This window comes from Emys orbicularis, chromosome 2, assembly GCF_028017835.1.
Source record: "Emys orbicularis isolate rEmyOrb1 chromosome 2, rEmyOrb1.hap1, whole genome shotgun sequence".
In the NCBI taxonomy this organism is placed as follows: Eukaryota; Metazoa; Chordata; order Testudines; family Emydidae; genus Emys; species Emys orbicularis.
In genome coordinates, this window is record NC_088684.1 from 236642841 (window position 1) to 236665835 (window position 22995).

General features: G+C 40.2%; 1 protein-coding gene across 1 annotated transcript in view; it reads right to left on the bottom strand.

Annotated features, from left to right (window-relative positions):
* The window catches only part of DNAH11 (dynein axonemal heavy chain 11), a 274673-nt gene that overhangs the window by 168570 nt on the left and 83108 nt on the right, over positions 1 to 22995 (bottom strand). The window contains exons 28-36 of the mRNA XM_065398425.1: positions 21589 to 21715; positions 18540 to 18689; positions 11838 to 12071; positions 9142 to 9273; positions 8050 to 8210; positions 7390 to 7546; positions 7124 to 7269; positions 6324 to 6440; positions 1335 to 1473 (exon numbers count right to left, since the gene is read on the bottom strand). Coding sequence (XP_065254497.1) covers positions 1335 to 1473; positions 6324 to 6440; positions 7124 to 7269; positions 7390 to 7546; positions 8050 to 8210; positions 9142 to 9273; positions 11838 to 12071; positions 18540 to 18689; positions 21589 to 21715 — 1363 coding nt within the window. The remainder of the gene's footprint in view (positions 1 to 1334; positions 1474 to 6323; positions 6441 to 7123; positions 7270 to 7389; positions 7547 to 8049; positions 8211 to 9141; positions 9274 to 11837; positions 12072 to 18539; positions 18690 to 21588; positions 21716 to 22995) is intronic.

Sequence of the window (22995 nt, forward strand, 5' to 3'; positions counted from 1 at the left end):
TTATACTGGTGTATCTGACAGCAGAATCTGGCCTGTTGAATGTAAGTGGTTTTATGAAATGACGGAACACAAACAGGTGTTTATCTGTGAGTACTCAATGCTGCACAATTCAAAAAAAGATCTGATAACATACTAAAAGAATGAGCTAAGCATCCAAAATAAATTATAGGGGAAAAACAAAAATAAAAACAATACTAATCATCCCTTTAAAACCTTTTTACCTTTTCAAAACACTTAATAACCAAATCTCACAAGATCTCTTTGAGGTACCATAGATGTTAAGTACTAGTAGTGAGCATTGTCATCCATATTTTACAGATGACAAGATTAAGGCAAACTAGTTAAGTGGTTTGGCCAAGCCCAGAAAGGGATTCCATCTCAAAGTAGCATTGGAACTCAGGAGTCCCTGGCTCACATTCTTGTAATCACATAATAATATCTCCCTTTTACTACATGCCAAAAACATATAAAAGATTTCAAATCAGAATGGTCTCTAGCCATGTTTTAAAGAATGTGAGGGGGAACTTTAGTATAGGAGGCAAGAATTACAAAAGTTATGCATGTAGAAATGTAAACGGTTTTCTTTCACAATGGTTTTATTTGTCAAGATTTACGGGCAAAAGCTGAAGGGTTGTTCAGACAGCGCTCATTTGACTAATAAAACTGAATATAAAGAACACCTTTACTTGTAACAAGCTATACTTTTGGAAATGAATAAATAGCATAAGTTGAAGGGGGGAAATAATAAATCTTCTGACTTATAACTTTGGGGTGTTTTTAGGTAAGTATTGTGAATAAGACTTCTTCCTAGTGCAATTACTATATAATTTAGCAATGATACTATACTTCCTGCATTTGACGTTCTCTTTACTGTATTTGTGTGGCAAATTTTAACACTCTCATCCAAATATAGCTAGTCATAAATCACCTATCGTAATTCTTACATTGCCTAGTAGTTTTTCTTTTTTCAATAGATCCTAGTATAAATACATTTCAACAGCATGATTTAATTCCACCACGTGGAACTGTTCCACTACGTATTGAACAGTTAATAGTCAATTATTTATTCCAAAATTAATGCATTACAAAAACACTAAGTACTGGGGAAAAAAGTCACTTCTGAATGCATGGAGCCACTATTTTAAATGACAACAACTGTTTTACTGGGCATCACCTTAGCTGATATAATAAAGATCTACATGCAATTTAAAAAATATGTATAAAATTATAAATTATGCAAATTTCACTCTGCCCAACATCACTATTTCAAAATCGAGGTGGGTGGCGGGTAATTAGCATATATCTAGTCCAGAAGTCCAAAAATAGATCCTCACCTGTTTAGAAAGCAGCTCCCTGCAGAGAGTATACAGGGTAATAAACTTCCTGGCTAACAAGCGTGCATCAATAAATCCCTCAGCAACCAACATAATTTCACAGATCAGTTCAATGTCAGGGACAACCATGGCACAGGGTCTTAAAAAAAAGTCAAAATACACATATTAGTATTTAAGCATGGCAAGAACAAGTCACCTCAATCGAGTGACTGATGTGTATAAACATTCTTAAACAGAGCTCAAGAGAGTCACAATTATGTGCGTCAGTCAGAGCTAACAAGGACTCCGCTTCAGATTAAAAAATAATGGTTAATTAGGCACTGTTGATTATTAGCAGTCAGTAACATTGCTACATACAAAGGACATGGTTGAAAAGTACAGAGCTTTCAAGTCAGATATTGCAGCCTCCTCAGCGCTAGTGCCTCAGAACAATATATGATTCTGTCACTTAGTGTGATGGACTGGCAGATACTTGCAAGGCACAGTGAATACTGGAACATACAAAATCCTGCCACTCAAGTATTGGTCACCATTTTGGATTTGCTCTTTTCAAGATTGAATCCTCCTGGAGGACTGTTTAAGATGGAATAAAACTTTGTTTACTTTTTTTTTTAAACAAAAAAAACCTTTATATTTTATTCCTGATTTTTAAAACAGAGTACACATTGGCAAGCCATTCAGCCATTAAAACATCTCAGTCAACACAAAACCAAAAACAGACACAAAAAGAGAGATAAGGTCAAAGAGGCCCCTCATTAAATCACTATTTGAAACATGTAGAAGTTCTTAATTTTTTCCATAGAGTGGATTACATTTTAACAGAGATTGTGTCTTATGGAACACCTTTCCTTCCTTCTGCGATCAAATGAACTTCTCCGATTCACAATCATGAAGGAACACAGAAACTAACAAAAAGGTTCAGAACAAGTGCTTCATGTAGTCCAAGGAATTTTTCTCACTTAGATGAAGGTGCAAAAAAACCCTGTCGTGGACAATTCTGGAATAAAAGTATCCATATGGAAAATTCTTCGTAATCCTTATTAGTAGTTGCCTTGTATCCTAAAGTATGAAGGTTTATACTCCATCTATATCCTACCTAACAGAACATAACTCAAGTGACAAACACAGCAATGGCATGCATGGAATATTAGTTTACTATTTGATATGTTTTTAGCTATCTCTTCTGAGATTTTAGTAGATGGCGACAAGAGGAGTTAGTAGAGCCCTGTGCAGATATAAAATTTGTATCCGCATCCAGTCGGCGGATATTCATGGATTTGCAGGGCTCTAGTATTGTGTTAATAGCCAGTTCTCTGTTGACCTCAAACTGCACTTGCTGATGAACTTCTGTTATAAGAGGATAAAATTTACATTATCTTTCTATACTCCACTATCTTTGGGTGGGTCAGACTAGTGGAGATGACAGTCCTAGAAAGAAAATAATCACAGAAAATATTTTCCATTGTGCTTCATATCAGCTCCACTAGTCCATAGTAATGTACCGAGTAGAAATAGAGTCAGAAATATGAAAAGGAATAAAGAAATCCCATCCTTTATGCAAAATAGGACACCAGACCTATCTGAAAAGGTATGACATATCCATCATGTTGTCAGATGGCATCAGAATGTGGAACTGCAGGACAGCATTTTGGAAATTGAACAAGAACTAGTTTGATGGCTCTAAATTCCAAGTTTAGACTTTGTTTTCTTCACTACTGCAGCCACTTGCCCATAACTATCAAGTTTTGCAAGTTGTCACTCCACCCTCTTTGGGTTAAATATCTATCAATACTTGGTTGTTTTCGCTCTAGCACTATAGTGACTGCTTCACTTCATGGAGGCTTTGCTTCAATTTGTCATCATGACTAAAAAACGATTCCCTGTTCTCAGAAGGATCCTCTGGAACAGCTTCTATCCTTTGGGAGGAGCAACTAGAGAAGGTGGGACAACAGTGTTTTCTAGTTTCGTTCTTATGATGTTGGGGGTTTTAGACTTTTTTTTAAAATTTATTTATTTATTTATTTATTTATTTGCATGCAACCACCACTTTAGTTGAGGATGAGGTCTTGTGCTTTTGGGAAGTGCTTCCCCCAGCAGTCTTCAGACAAGCACTCACTTGCTATTCATCCTCATTGCTTAATAGTTGTAGAAGAAAGTAATATGAGTGAACAAACATGCACTGCTAAAAAAAACCCAAAACAACAACAACAACAAACCACAGGGCTCATTTCTGCCCTAAGGTTCTACATTGTAAAAATCAGCCACAGAGATGCACGACTCTGAGAAACAAATCCCAGGTGGTGAGTGAGAGCTTGGAGCGCCAATTCAGCCCTAAAAAGTCTTACAGCTTACTCCACTGGACCTCAGTACTTTACGTGATTGAACTTCAAAATCACTCATTTTCTTTTGAGGCTGGATGAAATCATGAAAAGCACTAAGGCAAAAGTAACGATTTTGGGTCAAAGTCAACATTTATGTAAGCAGGTATCACTCCACTGAAGTCAAAATATATTTCCAGTCAGATCCCAGTAGAATCTCAAATCTAACCATCAGATTAAAATCACCATTGGCATAGGTGGTTACCATTCTGTTGATTAAATGGAGGCACACCTGTTTACACAGAGGTGGATTTTGACACAATTTAAGAACCACCACAGGTTAGAATTATATATGTAACACATAAAGGAAATTAAAGAGAATATAAAAGGTTAAAGCTTATACTTCTTACATTTTAATTACATTCTTTGGTAATATGGTGTATTATGCAACACGTATTTTAAATAAGGCTCCTAAAATGACCAAAAATATATTAAACAGTTTTGCAGTGCTTATGCTTCATGTCTGTCCAATAATCACCAACCCAAAAATTTATTAACTAAACAAGGGCCACATTTTCAATAAGTGCATATGAAACATATATGTACGTGGGCATACTTACATCTGTTCAAGCATATAAAAAGTAGCGCTGTCAAGCAATTAACCAAATTAATAATGCAATTTAAAAAATTAATTGTGATTAATCGCATTGTTAAACAATAATGGAATACCATTTATTTAAATATTTTTGGATGGTTTCTACATTTTCAAATATGTTGATTTCAATTACAACACAGAATACAAAGTGTACAGTGCTCACTTTATATTTATTTTTTATTACAAATATTTGCCCTGTAAAAAACAAAAGAAATAGTATTTTTCAATTCACCTCATATAAGTACTGTAGTGCAATCTCTTTATCATGAAAGTTGAACTCACAAATGTAGAATTATGTACAAAAAATAACTGCATTAAAAAATAAAACAATGTAAAACTTTAGGGCCTACAAGTCCACTCAGTCCTACTTCTCATTCAGCCAGTTGCTCAAACAAACTTGGTTACAATTTGCAGGAGATAATGTTGCCCGCTTCTTGTTTACAATGTCACCTGAAAGTGAGAACAGGCGTTTGCATGGCACTCTTGTAGCCGGCATCACAAGATATTTACGTGCCAGATGCGCTAAAGATTCATATGTCCCTTCACCTTCAACCACCATTCCATAGGACATGAATACATTCTGATGATGGGTTCTGCTCAATAACAATCCAAAGGAGAACGGACCAGCGCATGTTCATTTTCATCATCTGAGTCAGATGCCACCAGCAGAAAGTTTATTTTCTTTTTTGGTGGTTCGGGTTCTGTAGTTTCCACATCGGAGTGTTGCTCTTTTAAGGCTTCTGAAAGCATGCTCCACACATTGTCCCTCTCAGATTTTGGACGGCACTTCAGATTCTTAAACCTTGGGTTGAGTGCTGTAACTATTTTTAGAAATCTCACATTGGTATCTTCTTTGCATTTTGTCAAATATGCTGTGAAAGTGTTCTTAAAACAAACATGTGCTGGGTCATCATCCGAGACTGCTATAACATGAAATATATGGTAGAATATGGGTAAAACAGCAGGGGACATACAGTTCTCCCCCAAGGAGTTCAGTCACAAATTTAATTAACACATTATTTTTTAAGGCGCATCATCAGCATGGAAGCATATCCTCTGGAATGGTGGCCGAAGCATGAAGGGGCATACGAATGTTTAGCGTATCTGGCATATAAATACCTTGCAATGCCGGCTACAAAAGTGCTATGCAAATGCCTGTTCTCACTTTCAGGTGACATTGTAAATAAAGAGCAAACAGCAGCATCTCCTGTAAATGTAAACAAACTTGTTTATCTTAGCGATTGGCTGAACAAGAAGTAGGACTGAGTGGACTTGTAGGCCCTAAAGTTTTACATTGTTTTGTTTTTGAGAGCAGTCGTAACAAAAAAAATCTACATCTGTAAGTTGCACTTTCATGATAAAGAGATTGCACTACAGTACTTGTATGAGGGGAATTGAAAAATAAACAAAAGAAATAGTGTCATTTTTACAGTGCAAATATTTGTAATAAAAATAATATAACGTGAGCACTGTACACTTAGTATTCTGTGTTGTAATAGAAATCAATATATTTGAAAATGTAGAAAAACATCCAAAAATATTTAATACATTTCAATTGGTAATTGCGATTACAGTGCGATTAATCACAATTAATTTTTTAAATCACGATTAATTTTTTTTTGAGTTAATCGCATGAGTTAACGGCGATTAATCGAGAGCCCTAATAAACAGGTAAATTTGGTGCCTTTCAACCTATCTGCATAGATTTCCATATACAATTGCTGCAATTACTCACAAAATAGTGGATATCCTTGTGCACATGTATGTTTTATGTGTAGATCTCCCATGTTATTAAGTATTCAAAAGTTTTACACTTTATATATGAAAAAATATGAAAAAAAAAAGTTCCATTATTAAGTGCATCCACCCCTATCAACTTGTATGGGCAGAAACAATAACCGTGTTGAACATTTTCACAGAAACTCTGAAATAAGCACAAACTGTCTTACATTGCAAACCAGGCCAGTGACATTAGGTGGCATGAGTACTCTAAATGATAATCTACAGTATACTTGCCTGAATAGAGCTTTGAGATTTTCAGGTAGTTCTGTTCGACCAGCATATCCTGGGTTCATGGTAATAAATATCCCAACTGATGGTTTCAGTGTAATGTTTTCTCCAAGGAATAAAAATCTGCAATAGCCATGACATGATGTAAGTAAATGACTTGCTATAATACTGCAGTTTGATTAGAGGCCAACAATTATTTCCATCTTAAAAAAAAATCCATTTGAAATGGAGGACAGATTGTCTGATTTAGGAAAAAATCTGTGCAGGTAATTGTGACCAAGAAGAGGTATGTGGTAGGTTGTTATGGTGCTTGCCAATCCAAGAGAAAAAATAAAACAAAGATACAGAAAAAAATGGGGCAGATCCTCAGCTGATATAAACCGTCATAGCTCCATTGAAGTCAATGGAATTAGGACAAATTTTACCACAGCCAAGGACCTGCTCCATAGTATGTAATAACTCTACATAGGGTGAAATCCTAGAATTAAAGTGAATGGCAAAACTCCCATTAACTTCAATGGGGCCAGTATTTCACCCATATTCTAGGTGTTTTCTTCTTATAATTTGGGGGAGAGGGCTAATATTACATATTAATAATAATAATAATAATAATAATTAAATTAAATTTTAATAATATTAAATTAGCTTCTAGATATACATATATTATAGACATACACACACCCACACCCACACACCATATACACACTAGCAAATGTCCATAGCAGGATTTTTAGAAATATACTTTTAAATTTTTGTACTTATGCCTTTGCAAAGGCCTATAAAAGAAATGACATTAAAATACTTACTTCTTCCTCTTATTTCTAATGGCATCGTGTATAGTCTTTACTTGCACTGCCACCACTGATAGGACCTCTACTGAAATTCGATTAAACTCATCAAAGCATCCCCAAGCACCTGTCTGGACCAAACCTTTGTAGATGTTTCCTATGGACTAAAAGATAGGCTCAACCATTTAGTATTTATTTTCAGAAAGATTAAAGTTTTTTTTTAATGCACTGTATGTTAAAAAAATAAAATTGTACTGAAACCACTGTTTGATAAAATACCATACCTTATAGTCCATCTGTTCAGAACAGTTGAAGACATAGACCATCATACCAAGGGCATGGCCCAGGTCTTTGGTGGTCTCTGTTTTGCCTGTGCCAGCTGGCCCTGCAGGAGCCCCGCTCATTGTCAGGTGTAGAGACTGTGTTAGAGTAATGTAACACCTTTAAGCAATGAGAGACCATTATTATGGCATGCAAAGAATGTTACTAACATGGTGGAGATTTTAAAACCACAAAAGCTGGGAAATTTAGGATATCACTAAAACCTTAATTGTATATCTTGTGCATATATGTTAGAATAGGATCTTGCATGAGATGGACCGTGTAAAAAGTGAAGTGCAACATTTTAATTTGAAATATTTATTTTACAGATATAAGCCAATTGTGTAGAATGGTACATACACTAATTTCAATACTTGTCAGATTACACTGAGAACCTATAGCACATCAACTAGGGAATATATTTAATTTTATCTATTTTACAAACACGAAGATCATACCATTTGTTTTATTTATACACACGCACATAAAGGTATTGCATTTGTCATATTAAGAAGGACCTTAAACATATTTATGAAAGAACACAGAGGTTTGCTATGGAAAGTTTAACTTTGTATTCTATTAAATGGATCAAGCAGAGATAGTTCATTATTAACAGTCAGTACCTGTCAGTCAGAGGTGTAATAACTAGCCGAGAGGTATTTCCCAAATACTCATAAAAGTACTGGAACTGAGCATCGCAAATGTTGGCTAGGCAGTGTTTCTGGGCCTCATCCCATCTATGGCGTAGTTGTGACAGCCAAGCAAAAGCTTGGGAATTAGTGACCTAAAACCATTGCACAAACATTATGTCATGTGGAAGCTGTGGAGATGAAAGAAACCAGACACTCCCAAAAGCTTTAACTGTCATCAGTAGGTTTCACACCTAGTCTTTTACAAGTAATAACTACTACAAGCAATTATAAGGGATTATACTTACTTCCAGGCATGCTGAGAGCCATTGAAACAAATTGTAAACCCTGTATATAATGGAAACCACTTCAAGCCAGGGGGTGCAGCAGCACCCCCAGCATCCCTGGTTCCAGCACCTATGATTACCTCCCAAGCCCTCTTCACTCTCCGTCCAATATAAGGTAATATGCATTCAGACCACTGACACGTACCTGTAACTTCAGTTTCACCAGAACAAAGTTTTGTGTGTAGGAATATATTTATCCTGCAACCACCATGTGAGACAGACAGGCCTCCAGTTCTGGAGGGCTAAACAGAGATCAGAACAAAACAACTAATGGCTAAATATTCGAAGATGGAGAAGCTACACAGAAAAACAGACTAGTTCCAGACATGCCTTCATGGAACCCATCATCTGAAGAACAGACTTGGCTTACCCAAGGATAACTTGTGATCATAGTTTTATGATCTAAGGTTCTGAAAGGAACCCTTTGCTGATCAAAGTTTGAACCTGGTTTGAACCATCCTACAAATGGGTAAAAAAAAAAAAAAAAAAAAAAAGAGTTCTGAGTTTGATTCATCACCCAAGTACAAGACTCCAGAAGGCAATGTACCAGAGAGAGAGGTATGGCCAGTGGTTCGGTACATGGCTGGGAAGCAGGTAGTCTTTGTGCCCACAACCATATCATCTGCCCCTTCCTTATGCACTCATGCAAGCCTGGACACATGCTTGGCTTAAAGTCCTTTTCTTTTTTCCTTTTAAACCCTAAAACATCGTATGAAAAAAGTTACACCCTACAATTTACCTTTTGAGCAACAAGTTTTGCCACCACATCTCGAGCATGAACATCTATAGTGCAAATGGTCATGATCTTCTGTCTGTCACCTGAGGCAAGTTCTCCCAGCAACAAAGCAATGAGAGCGTTTAGCTGAGTGATCTAAAAAGATGACAATAATTTTGTTGCAACATTTCATTCCACTGCCCCAGTCACCACCACCATGGGAGATACATTCTGCCTATATAATGAATTCAATTACCACATAAGCTATCTTGCACGTGCATGGTTATAAGTTACCAAGTATGTTTGGAACACTACATCAGTTCTGGGCATATCAGTTCTAGACACTGGGATAAAGTTAAACAGGAACTTTTATAGTCAATATCAGGAAAACCTTCTGAATGGTGAGATCTATTCCCCTTTCAAGAAAAGGGGGAAATGGTTCTTTGCTTCAGATGTTTTTACTGGACAAAGAACTTGAAAATATACTGTATGAAAGTACAAAGGCTTGAGGTTTAAAGAAGTACAACACAATGAATGGAGGAATTAATAAATGTGATATTAATGAAGTTACTTATAGCTGCACTGTGAAAATATCCTTAATGAATGTGTTTTCTTCACAACACTTCACATTAACAGTAAAGAAGATGATAGCCTGTGGCTGTGCACATGTTTAATTAGGCAAACATAACATTAATAGAGTGCATATAATGTATTGTGTAAGTGATGTATGATACAGCCGTGCTTGTCCGTGTTCAGACCCTGCTACAAAAAAGGATTCAAGAATGAATGAGACCTCAAAAGCTATGCTTTTTCATTATTGGCATAATGCAATTTAGACGTCAGCTTTCTTGTAGTCCCCAGATTTAAGGGTCTGATAGTTACCTAAGTGTCAATGACTTCTTTCAGAATTACAACTGTAATTCCTAATTTCCTTACTTTATAGCAAGTTTTTTTTTTTTAATGGGTCATTTATCTTGGGTTTAGGCTACCACACCATAACTTTATGGGATTCACTAATCTGATTACAAAGGACATTTGAATGGCAAAATTTCAAGTTGAATTACTCTGCACCCTGATAAATCTCAGACACTTCTCCCCACAAAAAATGTTATTGATTTATAGAATCTTAGAAAGTTGCCTAATGCATATAAGGTTCTCGGGTCCACTCCATACTCTTTGCACTCCTAAGAGAGCAAAATCCTCCCACAAGGTAGGGTGCCCCAGAGGGGGAATAGCTGGAACACAAAAAGTGGTGTTGTACGGTGCCTCAGGAGGAATCCCTGCTAGCTGGCACAGTTTAGAGCAGCCTGCTTCAGGGCCGAGAACCAGGGAATGGGCTCCTTGACAGCACCCCTGCCATGTTCCACCCAGCAAAAGGACAAGAGGCACAGTATGTATCTGTTAGATGAAGAAATACCACAAAACCATAGCAAGTCAACAATTTTTAAGTAGACCTCTCTACCTCTTTCAATGGGAGACGGGGGGATTCTACTTAAAAATTGATGGCACGATATCAGGCATTGGTAAGACTTACATAATTTGATGCGTTAAATTTTTTTCATTCTCAGCTTGCAGATATGAGGGGAAAATTATTTAGTTCTGGCAGATCATCCATTATAATCAAATCAGATCCAGTTTTTAAAAATTAAGCTATTTAATTTGAAAGTTTGAAAGAAAAAAAGAATGCTAACATTAGAACACTATTTTTAAATGAGAATTATGGGTAACAGTGTAGCTGCTATTAAAACAGCAAGAAATACCCATTTGGGGACTGGAACTAAAACTAACCAAAGTTTCAAACTGAACTCTGATGGTTTTATTGTCAAATCAAACAAAGCACGGTCCTAACAGACCCACAAGTTTTGGCTTCCTTACATATGCATTATTACCTACCCACTCTTCAGGCACGTGTATGGTGTGTGCACCCTAAAATTTCCATAATAGCATGGTGGTCCAATCAAGTTTTTGTTGTCTACCAGTATTCAGTACACCCTACATTTTCAAAATTACTAGTGATCTTTGGGTGTCCCAATTTTTGGGTGCTCAATTTGAGATGCCTTACAATAGGAATAGCAGCAATTCTGGAATGCTGAATGACCATAGATCCTTCCTGTACCCCCACAACAAATGTATTCCTAGTTTTCAGAGACGGTTGGGTCAGCACTTTCTAAAAACCAAGCCCCTGAAAGAGGACTCAAGGTGCAGATCATAAAACTGAGGCTCTCAAAATCACCAATAGCTTTTGAAAATAAAGGCCCATATCACATTTTCTGAATAAATGCCCACCATCTGTCTTTAACTATCAAAAATACCTACCTCAAAGAGCTGGATTTGGTATTATCTACATTTCCAGATTTGGACAGTTTTAGGTCACAAACATCCCTGTTTGAGAAATGCTAATAATTATGGAAAAAATCCTTTATTTTATAGCACCTTGGCTTTTACCCTTCCTCTTCTTGCTCCAAAATGAACCCACAGAAAGCTATAAGGGCAATTTTCATTGTTGGAGAGAGAAACAGAAATGGGATCATCTATAGAGGGAGAGAGAATCAGAAGGAAGAGGCATATTTCCTTTTCTTCAGAGGATGGCAATAGCAGATAGCCAATAAATACAGTCTGACTAAAAAAACATTTAACATGCCAGCCAAGCATTTCTGGGTGATCAGTACAGTATGAAAATGGAACCTTGTTTTCATCCAATATAAGCAAGACATCAATACCTGTTTTTTATTGTAATCCTTCAGGGCCATTTCAAATCCCTCTTCCAGCCTGTTGAATGCTATTCCTACATCTGTCGTCCACCAGATTTGTGAGCTGGTAAGTGCAACTTGAGCCGGGTAGTCAAAAATCCATTGCTCTCTGGGCTTTTCTTCATAGGCAGCTATAGCCTCCATGATATAACGATGCACTGTTTTACACATGGTTTCTTCAAGTTGTTGTAACCAGGTCTCCACCTTTTGAAAAAGATACATGCTGCATCAGTGTTCAGAATATTTTAATGAGGGAGTAGCTTCCTACTTTATTGGTATCATGACTAGTATTTAAACAGATATTTGTCAAGGTATTTCTTTGTACTCATTAATAAAATAAAATATACACACACACAAACCCTTTTCTCAACTTCCAGTTAGAACCCGTTTTCTTTCCATGTTTCGCCTTTTCATGGTTGTTTGGTACTGCAAGGCGATTTATGAGTGTTGAGATACTAGCATCGTTTTATTTTATTCACTTAGTTGTTTGTGTGTGTGTATGTGTTTGCCTTTAAAGCTCATCAAATGTGTTGGCCTAACAACCCTGGACAGAAAAGTTCTTTATAATCTAAAGAACTGGTACAGAGTGGGCATTGGCAATGCAGTCTTCCTGATGTCACTCTTTCAACATGCAAAAACCTTGTTTTGGAGGAACCACCTTTAAGAGGCAAGTTGAGTCACCTTGCACATTCAGTCTCTGGCTTCCCTACTCAGACAATCAACAAGGTTGCCAATTAGTGCCCGTTGTGAGAGCAATTTTCTAATGTGAACTCTTGACTAACATGGGGAGTGGATCAAGCCCAACAAATTCTTGTCATTCAACAGTCACGAGATGGTAACTACTTTCAGATGCTACCCAACGAGGCTCTGTACGTATCCCATCACTAATCCTGTCCCTTTTTTTTTTTTTTTTTTTTAAATAAAGAGTATGGAAACAATTATTGTGCAATGAAGAACAAAGAATTACATGGGCTTAGAAAACCAATCAAAATATTAAGCCCAAAAATTGGTGCTATGGATCTTGGCGGCCTAGAAAATGAACATAACCATAAGAACACCAGATATAGGTGAAACATTCTAGTCACATACATTTCCCCCTAAAATTAAACACATTAACAAGAATTATGGTGCATATTTAACAAGAACTATGTATTTTTTCTTCATTTGGAAAACATAACTTTCTTTAAATTAGTGCTTGTAGTTTTAGCTAGTAGTTATTTGTCTCCTTGGTTTTCATTTCTCAGTTTCAGGAGCATTAAGGAATTTAACCTGATTGTCTGAAATTTAACCATATTGAAAGATGATGATTTTGGCTGCGATAAATGGCTTAAAATTAAGTTTGATCTCAGACTAATATCTGCTTACATGTTCTGTTTGTATTTACAGATTATGCAGTGTCAAGTCTCATTTCAACTTTCCTTGCTGAGTATATATGACCACTAGTTGAAGACATAAAATATTGTTTAAAGGTTTCAGGGTGTGCAACAGTATTTTCCACTCTGACTGGTGCCTGTCTAAGTAGAGTGTGGGGAGAGGTAGAAATAAATAGCACAAACTTACCTCAGAAAGCTGCATGACCTTAGATCCATCCTGTCCCCATCCCCATCCCTTCCTAGCCACTGCTTTTTGAAAACCACCTACTTTCCCTATATTTGTTTCATGGAAGCTCCCATAATGTGTTTGGCAGCAAGAACAGCTCACGTATACAGGGCTACAGGCTCAAGCAGCAGCCCAAGGGATCCTTAATGGAAACCGCTTCTCTGAGCAGCATGTAAGTTTCTGTGAGTAGAGAACAAGGAGGGAAAGCTGCCCTGGAAGGAAATCACCAGGGAAGAGAGGGAGGGAAAAAATATCACAACACTCAACCAAAACAAAAAGAGAACAGAGACAGAAAAGGATAAGAAGTGAGAAAATGGAAAGATGATGGAAACTGGGCCAGGACATGAACAAGGATCCCTGGTTAGGGCAACACCATCTGCCAGTCCAGACCACAAAAGGCAGGGGAGCGCCTCTAACAATAAACGAAAAAGAAAATGACTGACATACAGATTGAGATAGAATCAACTAACTACTTCTCTCTTCTTCCAGGCAGCACACTGATGAGAAAAGAGATAACAAGGTATTTTGATCAATAAGTAAGTGGCTTATACAGTGACATTTCTCCAATTATTGCAAAAATTAAAAGCTCAAGACAGATATTTTGATTAAAGTGTGCTTGTTTCCCTGTCAGCAGATTAGGGTTACACACACGCAAATCTAACAAGGGACAATGAGAGAGAAAAGGATCTGTCCTAAATAAATAAGGAACAAGGGTATTTGAAATCCAAAACAAAAACAAAGTAGAAAGCCTTGAGATATGTGAATTTCCAAGTTGAAACTGTCCCAAACAGTTACATGGCTGGAAACCCAGACAGATACTAACCTTGATAGCATTGCAGAATTACATGAAGACTAATTTCTCTAAAGTAGTTGACATAAGCAGGCTTTCCATCTTTTTGTAACTCTTTCCTTTTCATACTAACCACATAACCAAAAAAGTAGTTTTTGTGCACAATCAACACAAGTAGCTTCTACTTTGCATTTGTCCCTTTTGTTTTTGGGCTCTCTTGCCTTGCCTCATTTTTTATTTGTTGCCCATACTTGCCTTACTCAGAGCCACTGGGCTCAAAATTTATGGTGCATATTTTTTTGACAGCTCATGTGGTGTTATTAGGTTTCCCAGACATCTAATGTAACATAACCTGTCTTTTCCATAGCCCCGAGTGTCTAAACACAGCATGTCTTCCTACTTTCTACTATTAAATATATGTTGGAACATAAATGTCAATAAGTATGCTCAAGAAGAGGAGATTACTTACTGTAACTGAAGATTCTTCAAGATGTGTGGTCCCTATTTGGATTCCAGATGTGGGTGTGCATGCCACCATGTGCCGGAGCTAGAACTGTTTGTAGAAATGCCCGTTGACCCATATGTGCGTTGTGCATTGGGCACACAGCACATCCAAGGTTTTAAGAGACTGTGCGGGTCGATGCCGCTCCAGGTCCCTCTTACCCGCAAGCAATGGAGTCAGCAGCAGAGGGGATGGAGGACAGGTATTGGAGTTCAAATAGGGACCACACATCTTGAAGAACGTCCAGTTACAGTAAGTAACCTCCTCTTCTTCGTGTGATGGTCCTTATATGGATTCCAAATGTGGGAGAGTAGCAAGCAGTGCTTAGCCTGGAGGCGGGTGCACAGACTTGCAAGCAGTCACAGTCTATAGGATGGCACGGCCAACTGCTGTATCCGCCATAGGGGTGTCCTGCCACGGTACGCCCATGAGAAAGGCCAACATGGCCGCAAGCACCCACGTGGAGTGGGCTATGACTCCAGGGGCGGGGGAGAGGAATATGAGAGAGAGCGTAGCATTCCTTGGTACAATGGGAGAGCCATTTAGAGAGGTGTTGTGAGGAGAGGGCATGGCACCGGCAGTGCTCTACGACGGTGAGGAAGAGTCAGGGCGAGGCATGGAAGGTGTGGGTGCGTTGGAGATAAAAGGCCAGTGCCTGGCAGACATCGAGAGAATGCAGTGTTTGTGCCCTGGGGGAGATGTGCAGATTAGGGTAGAAGATTGGGATGTGTATGCACTGGTTTAGGTGGAATGGGGAGGCCACCTTGGCGAGACATTTAGGGTGCAGGTGTAAGGAAACTGTCTTTGTGGAAGAGAGTAAAGGGCAGGTTGACCATCATGGCTGCCAGCTCGCTAACCCATCGTGCTGAGGTGATGGACACCAAAAAGATTACTTTCATAGCAAGATGGGTGAGAGAGCAGATTGAGAGGGGTGAGAAGGATGCCTTAGTGAGGGAAGTGAGGTCCCAAGAGGGAGTAGGCTTCCACATGGATGGGAAGGCATTTAGAAGGCTGTGAAAGAAGCGGGCAGTGCTTGGGTGAGTGAAGATGGAAAACCCATCCACAGCGGGGAGAAAGGCACTGCGTGCCGCCAGGTGGACGTGGACGGAGGAATGTGTGAGGCCCATCTGTCAAAGGTGCAGAAGATAGTCCAGGAGGATGGGAATGGAGATGGACTCCAGAGGATAGCGGTGGTGGTGTACCCAGTTGGTGAAGTGTCACCATTTAGCTTGGTAGCGGGATCTAATAGACGGCCGTCTGCTGTGAGTGAAGATGTCGTGCACGGGGGCAGAGCATTCCCTGTCTACACGTGAGCCCCATCCAAATACCAGGCCGAGAGCTGGAGAGGGCCCGGGTTGGGGTGCCTTAGGAGGCTGTATGCCTGTGAGAGGAGATTCAGGAGGGTGTGAAGGCAGATTTGGGGAGCAAGTTGAGAGGTGGAGGAGATTGCGAACCAATACCGGCAAGGCCAGGAGGAGGCTATGAGAATGACGGTAGCATGATCCTGCCGCACCTTGTGCGGGACTTGCAGGAGCAAGGAAATGGGCAGGAAGGCATAGCAGAGTTCGGTGGTCCAGGGAAGGAGAAGGCATCACCCTGTGATCCCGGTCCAAGGGCTCCTCTGGAGCAGAAGAGGGGATATTTGTGGTTTGTGATTGTTGCCTGGTATGTCCCACTGGCAAAAGACCGAGTGAAGCGTGGGTTCATGGAGCTTCCATTCATGATTTGCATAGAAGGACCTGCTGAGCATGTCTACCAGAGAGTTGCTGGTGCCTGGGAGGTGCATGGCATGGAGGGTGACCCTGTGCCTGAGGGACCAGTTCAAGAGGAGGATGGCTTCCGTGCAGAAGGAGTGGGAGTGGGCACTGCCCTGCTTGTTGATATATACAATCACCATTTTGTTGGACAGCAGTTGAATGTGGCAGGATTCGATAAGGGGCAGGAACACCTGACAGGCCAGGTGGGCAGCCCGCAATTCCAATATATTGATGTGCATCCATGCCTCTTGCAGTGTCCAGATGCCATGGGCCATACAGCCCTCCAGATGAGCACTCCACCCAACAAGGGAGGTGTCCGTGGTGAGAGGAGAGTGAACAGGATGCCGTCTAGGACGTTGGATGGGTTGGTCCACCACGTGAGGGAAGCTAGAACAGAAGGGGGAAGCGGAATCTGCTTGCCCAAGTGGTCCATCTGAGGCTTGTAAATTGACTGGAGACACAGTTTGAGGCAGCGCATATACAGGCAGGCATGAGGAGTAATGGAGGTGCAGGCTGCCATGCGGCCAAGGAGGGAAAGGCACTGGCGGAGTCACGTATGAGAGTAGTGGCAGAGCTGTGCGATGAGTGAAGTGATGGCAGCAAAAGGTCCATTGGGAGAAAGGCACAGCCTGCGAGAAAGTCCAGATGCACCCTGATGAACCTGAGCATACGGGTAGGGAGGACAACGGACCAGTCCCCATTGATGCAGATACCCAGGCCAGCGAGGAGGGCGCAAAGAGTCTAGACAGCGGAAAGGACACAGGTACACGACCGTGCAATGAGGAGCCAGTTGTCCAGGTAAGGAAACACGGAGTAACCAAGATGACGCATGTGACCTGTGACAATGGCAAAAGCCTTCATGAACACACATGGAGCAGTGGCAATACCAAAGAGTAGGACCTGGAACTGATAATGAGAGTGCCCCACTGTGAAACAGAGAAACTTCCGATGAGACAGGTGGATGTCGACGTGGAAGTAGGCATCCTTCATATCGAGCGCCGCGAACCAGGCCCCACAGGGGAGGGGTGGGAGAAGAGAGGGAGCGTGACCATGTGGAAACAGAATTTGCATATCAATTTGTTCAGCACCCAGAAGTCCAGAATGGGACAAGTATCAGAGGGGTGCAAGAAACACAGAAATTAAACAAAAAAACCACAACCATCAATGTTTGGAAGGCTCTTCACAGCAGAAAGTGAATCCACAGAACATTTTGTGGTTGCCACTCTCTTGCTTTACAGCTCATTAATTAAAGGCGTTTTCCATGCCATCAGGATTGGGTTTAGTACTGTTTTGTGAATCGGTGCAGTCAGTATTCAAGGGAGCAACTGAATCCTCTGCCTAGAGAAGTATTATAGATACCATCATTAGAAATGTTTAAGAAGAAATTAGGAAAAAAACCCTGAAAACCATGTAGGGGAAAATCTTGCTCCATACTATCAGTTGGAGTACAAAACCCAGGACATCTTTTCAGCCATCATCATTTATGAGTCCATGATCATCGCTGATGAGAGAGCTCAAAATGCTGCTACTGCTTCCTCTCCATTGAATACATCTTTTAATCTTCAGGAAAAAAGTGTGACAGGTTAATCTGTGTGAGACTGATCAAGTGATTGTCACTTCTGGATAGAATTTGAACACCTGTGAGGTGTGTTTTAATGTTAAGAAAACACCACAAGAACTCATCCACCTAAGCACAGTCTCAAACAAACGATATAGAAGCGGATTTCTCCTCTGACCTCCTCCCATTGGCAGCCCTCTCCCTGGATCTCTTTTTGCCTCTTGTAAATTGGGGGAAGTAATTAATTGCACACAGATGGACCGTCCCTGCTACTCTGCAGGCAGGGAGCTGTGTTCCTTTTTCTACCTGGGGTTTACTATGTTTTTATATGATGTCCATCATCACCCAGTGTATTTTCCCCTAAATATCCAGTAAGTTTAGCAGAAGAGGATATTCACTTAGCCTCTCCTCCAACTCCAAAGAGAAAAAAAATGCCCTCCAAGGAAGTTTAAATAACACAATGTACCTGACCAATGCATTCACATTCTGCATGGAATGGAACATATTCCTTTTCTTTGCTGTACATCCCCAGTGCAATATTTGTAGCTTTCTCTTCATTATCTTGAAACTGAAGATCAGCAATGTTGTCAAAAAGTTTGGTAAGATGACGGGTCACCTGTTCCCAGACAATACAACAGGTTTAAGAAAATCAACCACCATACATTTGCTCAGATTTTCTATTTTTAACCCACATTTATCTTTATGTGGATTAAGATAATTAGGTAAATAAGCATTCTCTCACTCTGTTTTTTTTTCCAATTGCATACAAGCCTGATTCTACAGGCCTTCAACACACAGAACTTGCATTGATCTTAGCAGGAGTTGGACACTGGACCAGCATTTTGGTCTTAGGTCTTAAAGATAATCAAGAAATAAAGGCCAAATTCTCCATAACATTGTGGAAGCCCTGAGGTTACACTGGGAGCTAACTTCGGTAGGACGCCACACAGGTGCAGAGCTCTGCCCACGAAGACCTGAATGCAAGATCAGGATCCTAGGGTATACGGCCTATATTTGAATGCTTTGCTTAAGAGACATCCCGTGCTCATGGGGAAAATGCCAGCCTGACAGCCAGGGAGACTGAAGTTCACTGTCCACAGAATAAATGTGGCGTGAGAAGTAGTAGAGCAAAAACTTCCTCATTGCCCTGCCCGTATGCCACAAGCCTGACAAGAAGGGCCCACCTCTAGCATGAGTGGGCAATTCAGTGGCCTTGGTCTCTCTACTGGAGTGTGCAGTTTTAAGGATGAAACAGGTCCCTAAGATTTAGAGTATGTCTATACTACCCGCCAGATCGGCAGGCAGCGATTGATCCAGCGGGGGTTGATTTATCGCGTCTAGTCTAGACACGATAAATCGATCCCCAAGCGCTCTCCCGTCGACTCCTGTACTCCACTGCTGCGAGAGGCACAGGAGGAGTCAACAGGGGAGCGGCAGCAGTCAACTCACCGCGGAGAAGACACCACGGTAAGTCGATCCAAGTACGTCGACTTCAGCTATGTTATTCACGTAGCTGAAGTTGCGTAACTTAGATGGATCCCCCGCCCCAGTGTAGACCAGGCCTTAGTTATGTAAGGAAGCTATGAGAATTTAAAAAGATCATTATTTGAGCCTCATGAGTCCTTTATTCTTTGGTAAAGTATTATTCCTTGCTTTAGGCATCACATCCCTTCTAAATACGCTCCACCTAAGGCACAGAAATAATTCTGATACCCTGAGAATTAATGGCTGCAGCAGAAGTAGTCACTACTGGGATATCATCTGGCTTGAAGATAAGGTGATGTAAAGCTTCTGAATAACATTCAAGTGCAGATGCTTCAATATAAATGAGCCTTTAGCTGTCACACAACCTGGCAGATTATTGTTTGAGGGGAGCAAACAGAGTCATGGTTACAAAAACATTCCAAGTACAATAGTCAGAAGCTCAATCAGTGACAATATAACAAACACCATAGACCTTTCAGCACTACTTGTCATTGTTACAAGTAGCATGCCTGAGATTTGATCTCTAACAAATGCTGGGCCACAGGCAGGATGGACTTGATGATCTCATAGGTCTTTTCCATCTTTGACTTTCTACGAGATATTACAGATGGCATGTGCAAAATATTTCCTGTAAGAGAAGGCACAGCACTTGCAACACTTCCTCCCTTAAAGATTGTTTCATTTCTCCCTGGGTGATGCTGTCTAGCAGATTGCCAGCTCAGGCTAGAGCAATAGGGTGTATGTAAATATCAAAGAAATGCTAAAAGGTCATTGTGTGTTCAAGCCAATTCATTTGCTAGAATAGATCAAAAGGAGATGTTGATTGTATTGTTTTTGCCTATCTGTATTCTGTTGTCTGCTATCACATTACATGTAGTTACATTAAAGTATACCCTGTAATTAGGTAATCCTAGATCAAAGGTGCATTAGTATTAGGATGAGAATTTACTTAAATGTGTAAAACTTCATGAAAACTAATGAAAGATTGTTTGGACTGCTGTAAATAAACACATTATGTATGTATCTGTAATTGGATTGCACATCAAACAGAATTGGTGCCTTGGAACAGTAAATGAAGAGGCATGCTAATTTCAAAGCATGGGCCAATGTGTTCAACAATGGGAAATCCACAGACCCATTCTGTGTTTAGTCAACAAAGGAAAAACCCATGCTGTGATGGAGACACTAGCCAGATTGCTTTCTGGGGAAGGCAGCTATATGAGTGATCCTGTATCTCTGGACTGATGGATTCTGACAGGGTGGAATACTGAGTGATTGGACAGAGATCTCTAGAGCTATTCTATAGGTAACCCTGAGAGACTTATGAAAAACTAGCAGATTCCAATATAATAGCAGAGATTTAGTACTTACAAACATTGACTCACTTGTTAATGTATTTTACATGCTTTAACCTCTCAATAACTCATTTCTTTTTCCTAGCTAATAAAACTAAAGTTAGTTTACTAGAGAAATTGGCTGTCCGCATTATCTTAGGTGTGAGATCGAGAGTATCCATTGACCTGGGGTAAGTGACTGACCCTTTGGGGTTGGGAGTAACTTAATAGAAGGTGATTTTTGGTTTTAATAACCCTTCATCACAAAGTCCAGTTTGTCTGGGTAGTAAAGAGAGGCTGGAGAGCCTAAGGGGACTGTCTGTGGCTCCACAGTGAGACTAATATAGTAATCCAGAGCACACATTTGTTACTGGCTTAGTGAAATCTAATGATAGAATATTCCACCAGTTTGAGGTGTCTTCCCTCTTTTCTGAGGGTCTGACCTAAGATTGGCACTTTCAGTTGTAAGCCAGCCCAGAAAACGTGACACCCTGTTTAAGCACTTACAATTTTTCCCCACAAAAAACAAACAAAGAAGCAAGCAGGGACTGTATTATTTACAAATATTTATGTTTTGTTTACAGTGAAATCATACTTTAAAGGAGCATGGAGCCATATATTATCACTTCACAATTAATACTGAGAATGTTTTTCTTTGGACATAATGAAATTGCAAAAATGTGCAGGCAATATTACCTGTCTTGGCTGTGTTCCTTTTGAGAGAATGTCCAGTAAATCAGCTGAAGAAACAAAATAGAACCGAGGAAAAGCTAAGCGCTTGGTTTCTAAATACGCCGCAAGAGCTTTTTCACAAAGAGAAAGCCTGAAAATAAAAAGAAAATGTTACTTACATTTACATTTCAGAATTATATGACAAAGGGAAATTTCCTTTTAAGAAGTTGCAAAATAAGAATTAAGTTGTGGGTATTTAAAAGTGGATCGCTTAGGTGGTATAAACCAACAACAAGCCTTAAGAAGCCATTGTAGAAGCACTCCAAAGACTTCCCAGTGGGGAATAGGGTGGGAGAGAGAATCATTTGCAGAAAAGAAACTAGATAATACATTTTCTATATTGATTCAGGAGCAATTAGTAGAGAAACAGAGATAAGCTGGGAATAATAGGATTTCCTCTTATTTTTTTAGGTTACGTATGGTGAAACGGTTCAGGGAACACCCTCCTAATGAAGGATACTTGGACCAAGGAATGAAAGCCAAATCTGAAGTGCTTTATAAAAGTGACAATTGATGATCAGGTGGCAGCTTTACAGATTTCCCTCCATGGAAATTCTCAGACATTATGCTGCCTGACTGAACCAGGACATGCTCCTTTTTCAGCTGATCCTGGAAGTCCCGAAGAGTCAAGCTGCATGGAGGCAGGTACCAGCAAAGACCATGAGGGCACACGGTTTTGGGTAAGTGGATGTCTCTTTCCAGCTTACTCCCCTAAAGGGTCCAGCTTGAAGGAGTACAGGGTGGGGACAGACACCCTACTGTTGACCGGGGAGGTGGAAATTTTGGGTGGAGGTGGTCTGTTAACCTCAACCAGCAGCTAAATCCAGGGAAAAGGAAGTGGCTGCTACTCGGAAGATGTACTACAATGTTCTCTTTTCTTATAATGTGAGGAGTGGCATATGTTGCCACTCACAGGGGCAGCGAGGCTCTGGACAGCTGTTCAAGTCTCAGGCTGCTTTGAGAAAAAAAAAAAAAACCAACAACCTTGCTTAGGCCAGTGGTTCTCAAATCAGGAGTCCGTGGCCCATTAGGGGGCAATGAGCAGGTTTCAGGGGGGCTGCCAAGCATGGCAGGCATTAAATTCTCTAGGGCCCAGGGCAGAAAGCCAAAGCCCCACCACAAGGGACTGCAGCCCAGGACCCTGAGCTCCACCACCCAAGGTGGAAGCTGAAGCCTGAGCAACTTAGCTTTGCGGTGTCCCCTGTGATGTGGGGCCCGAGCAACTGCCCTGCTTCCTACCCCTTAATGTCAGCCCTGGCTTTTATATGCAGAAAAACAGTTGTGACTGACGTGGAGTTTTTATTGCATGTTGGAGGTAGGGGGGGGCTCAGAAAGAAAAAGGTTGAGAACCCCTGGTTTAGGCTATGCAGA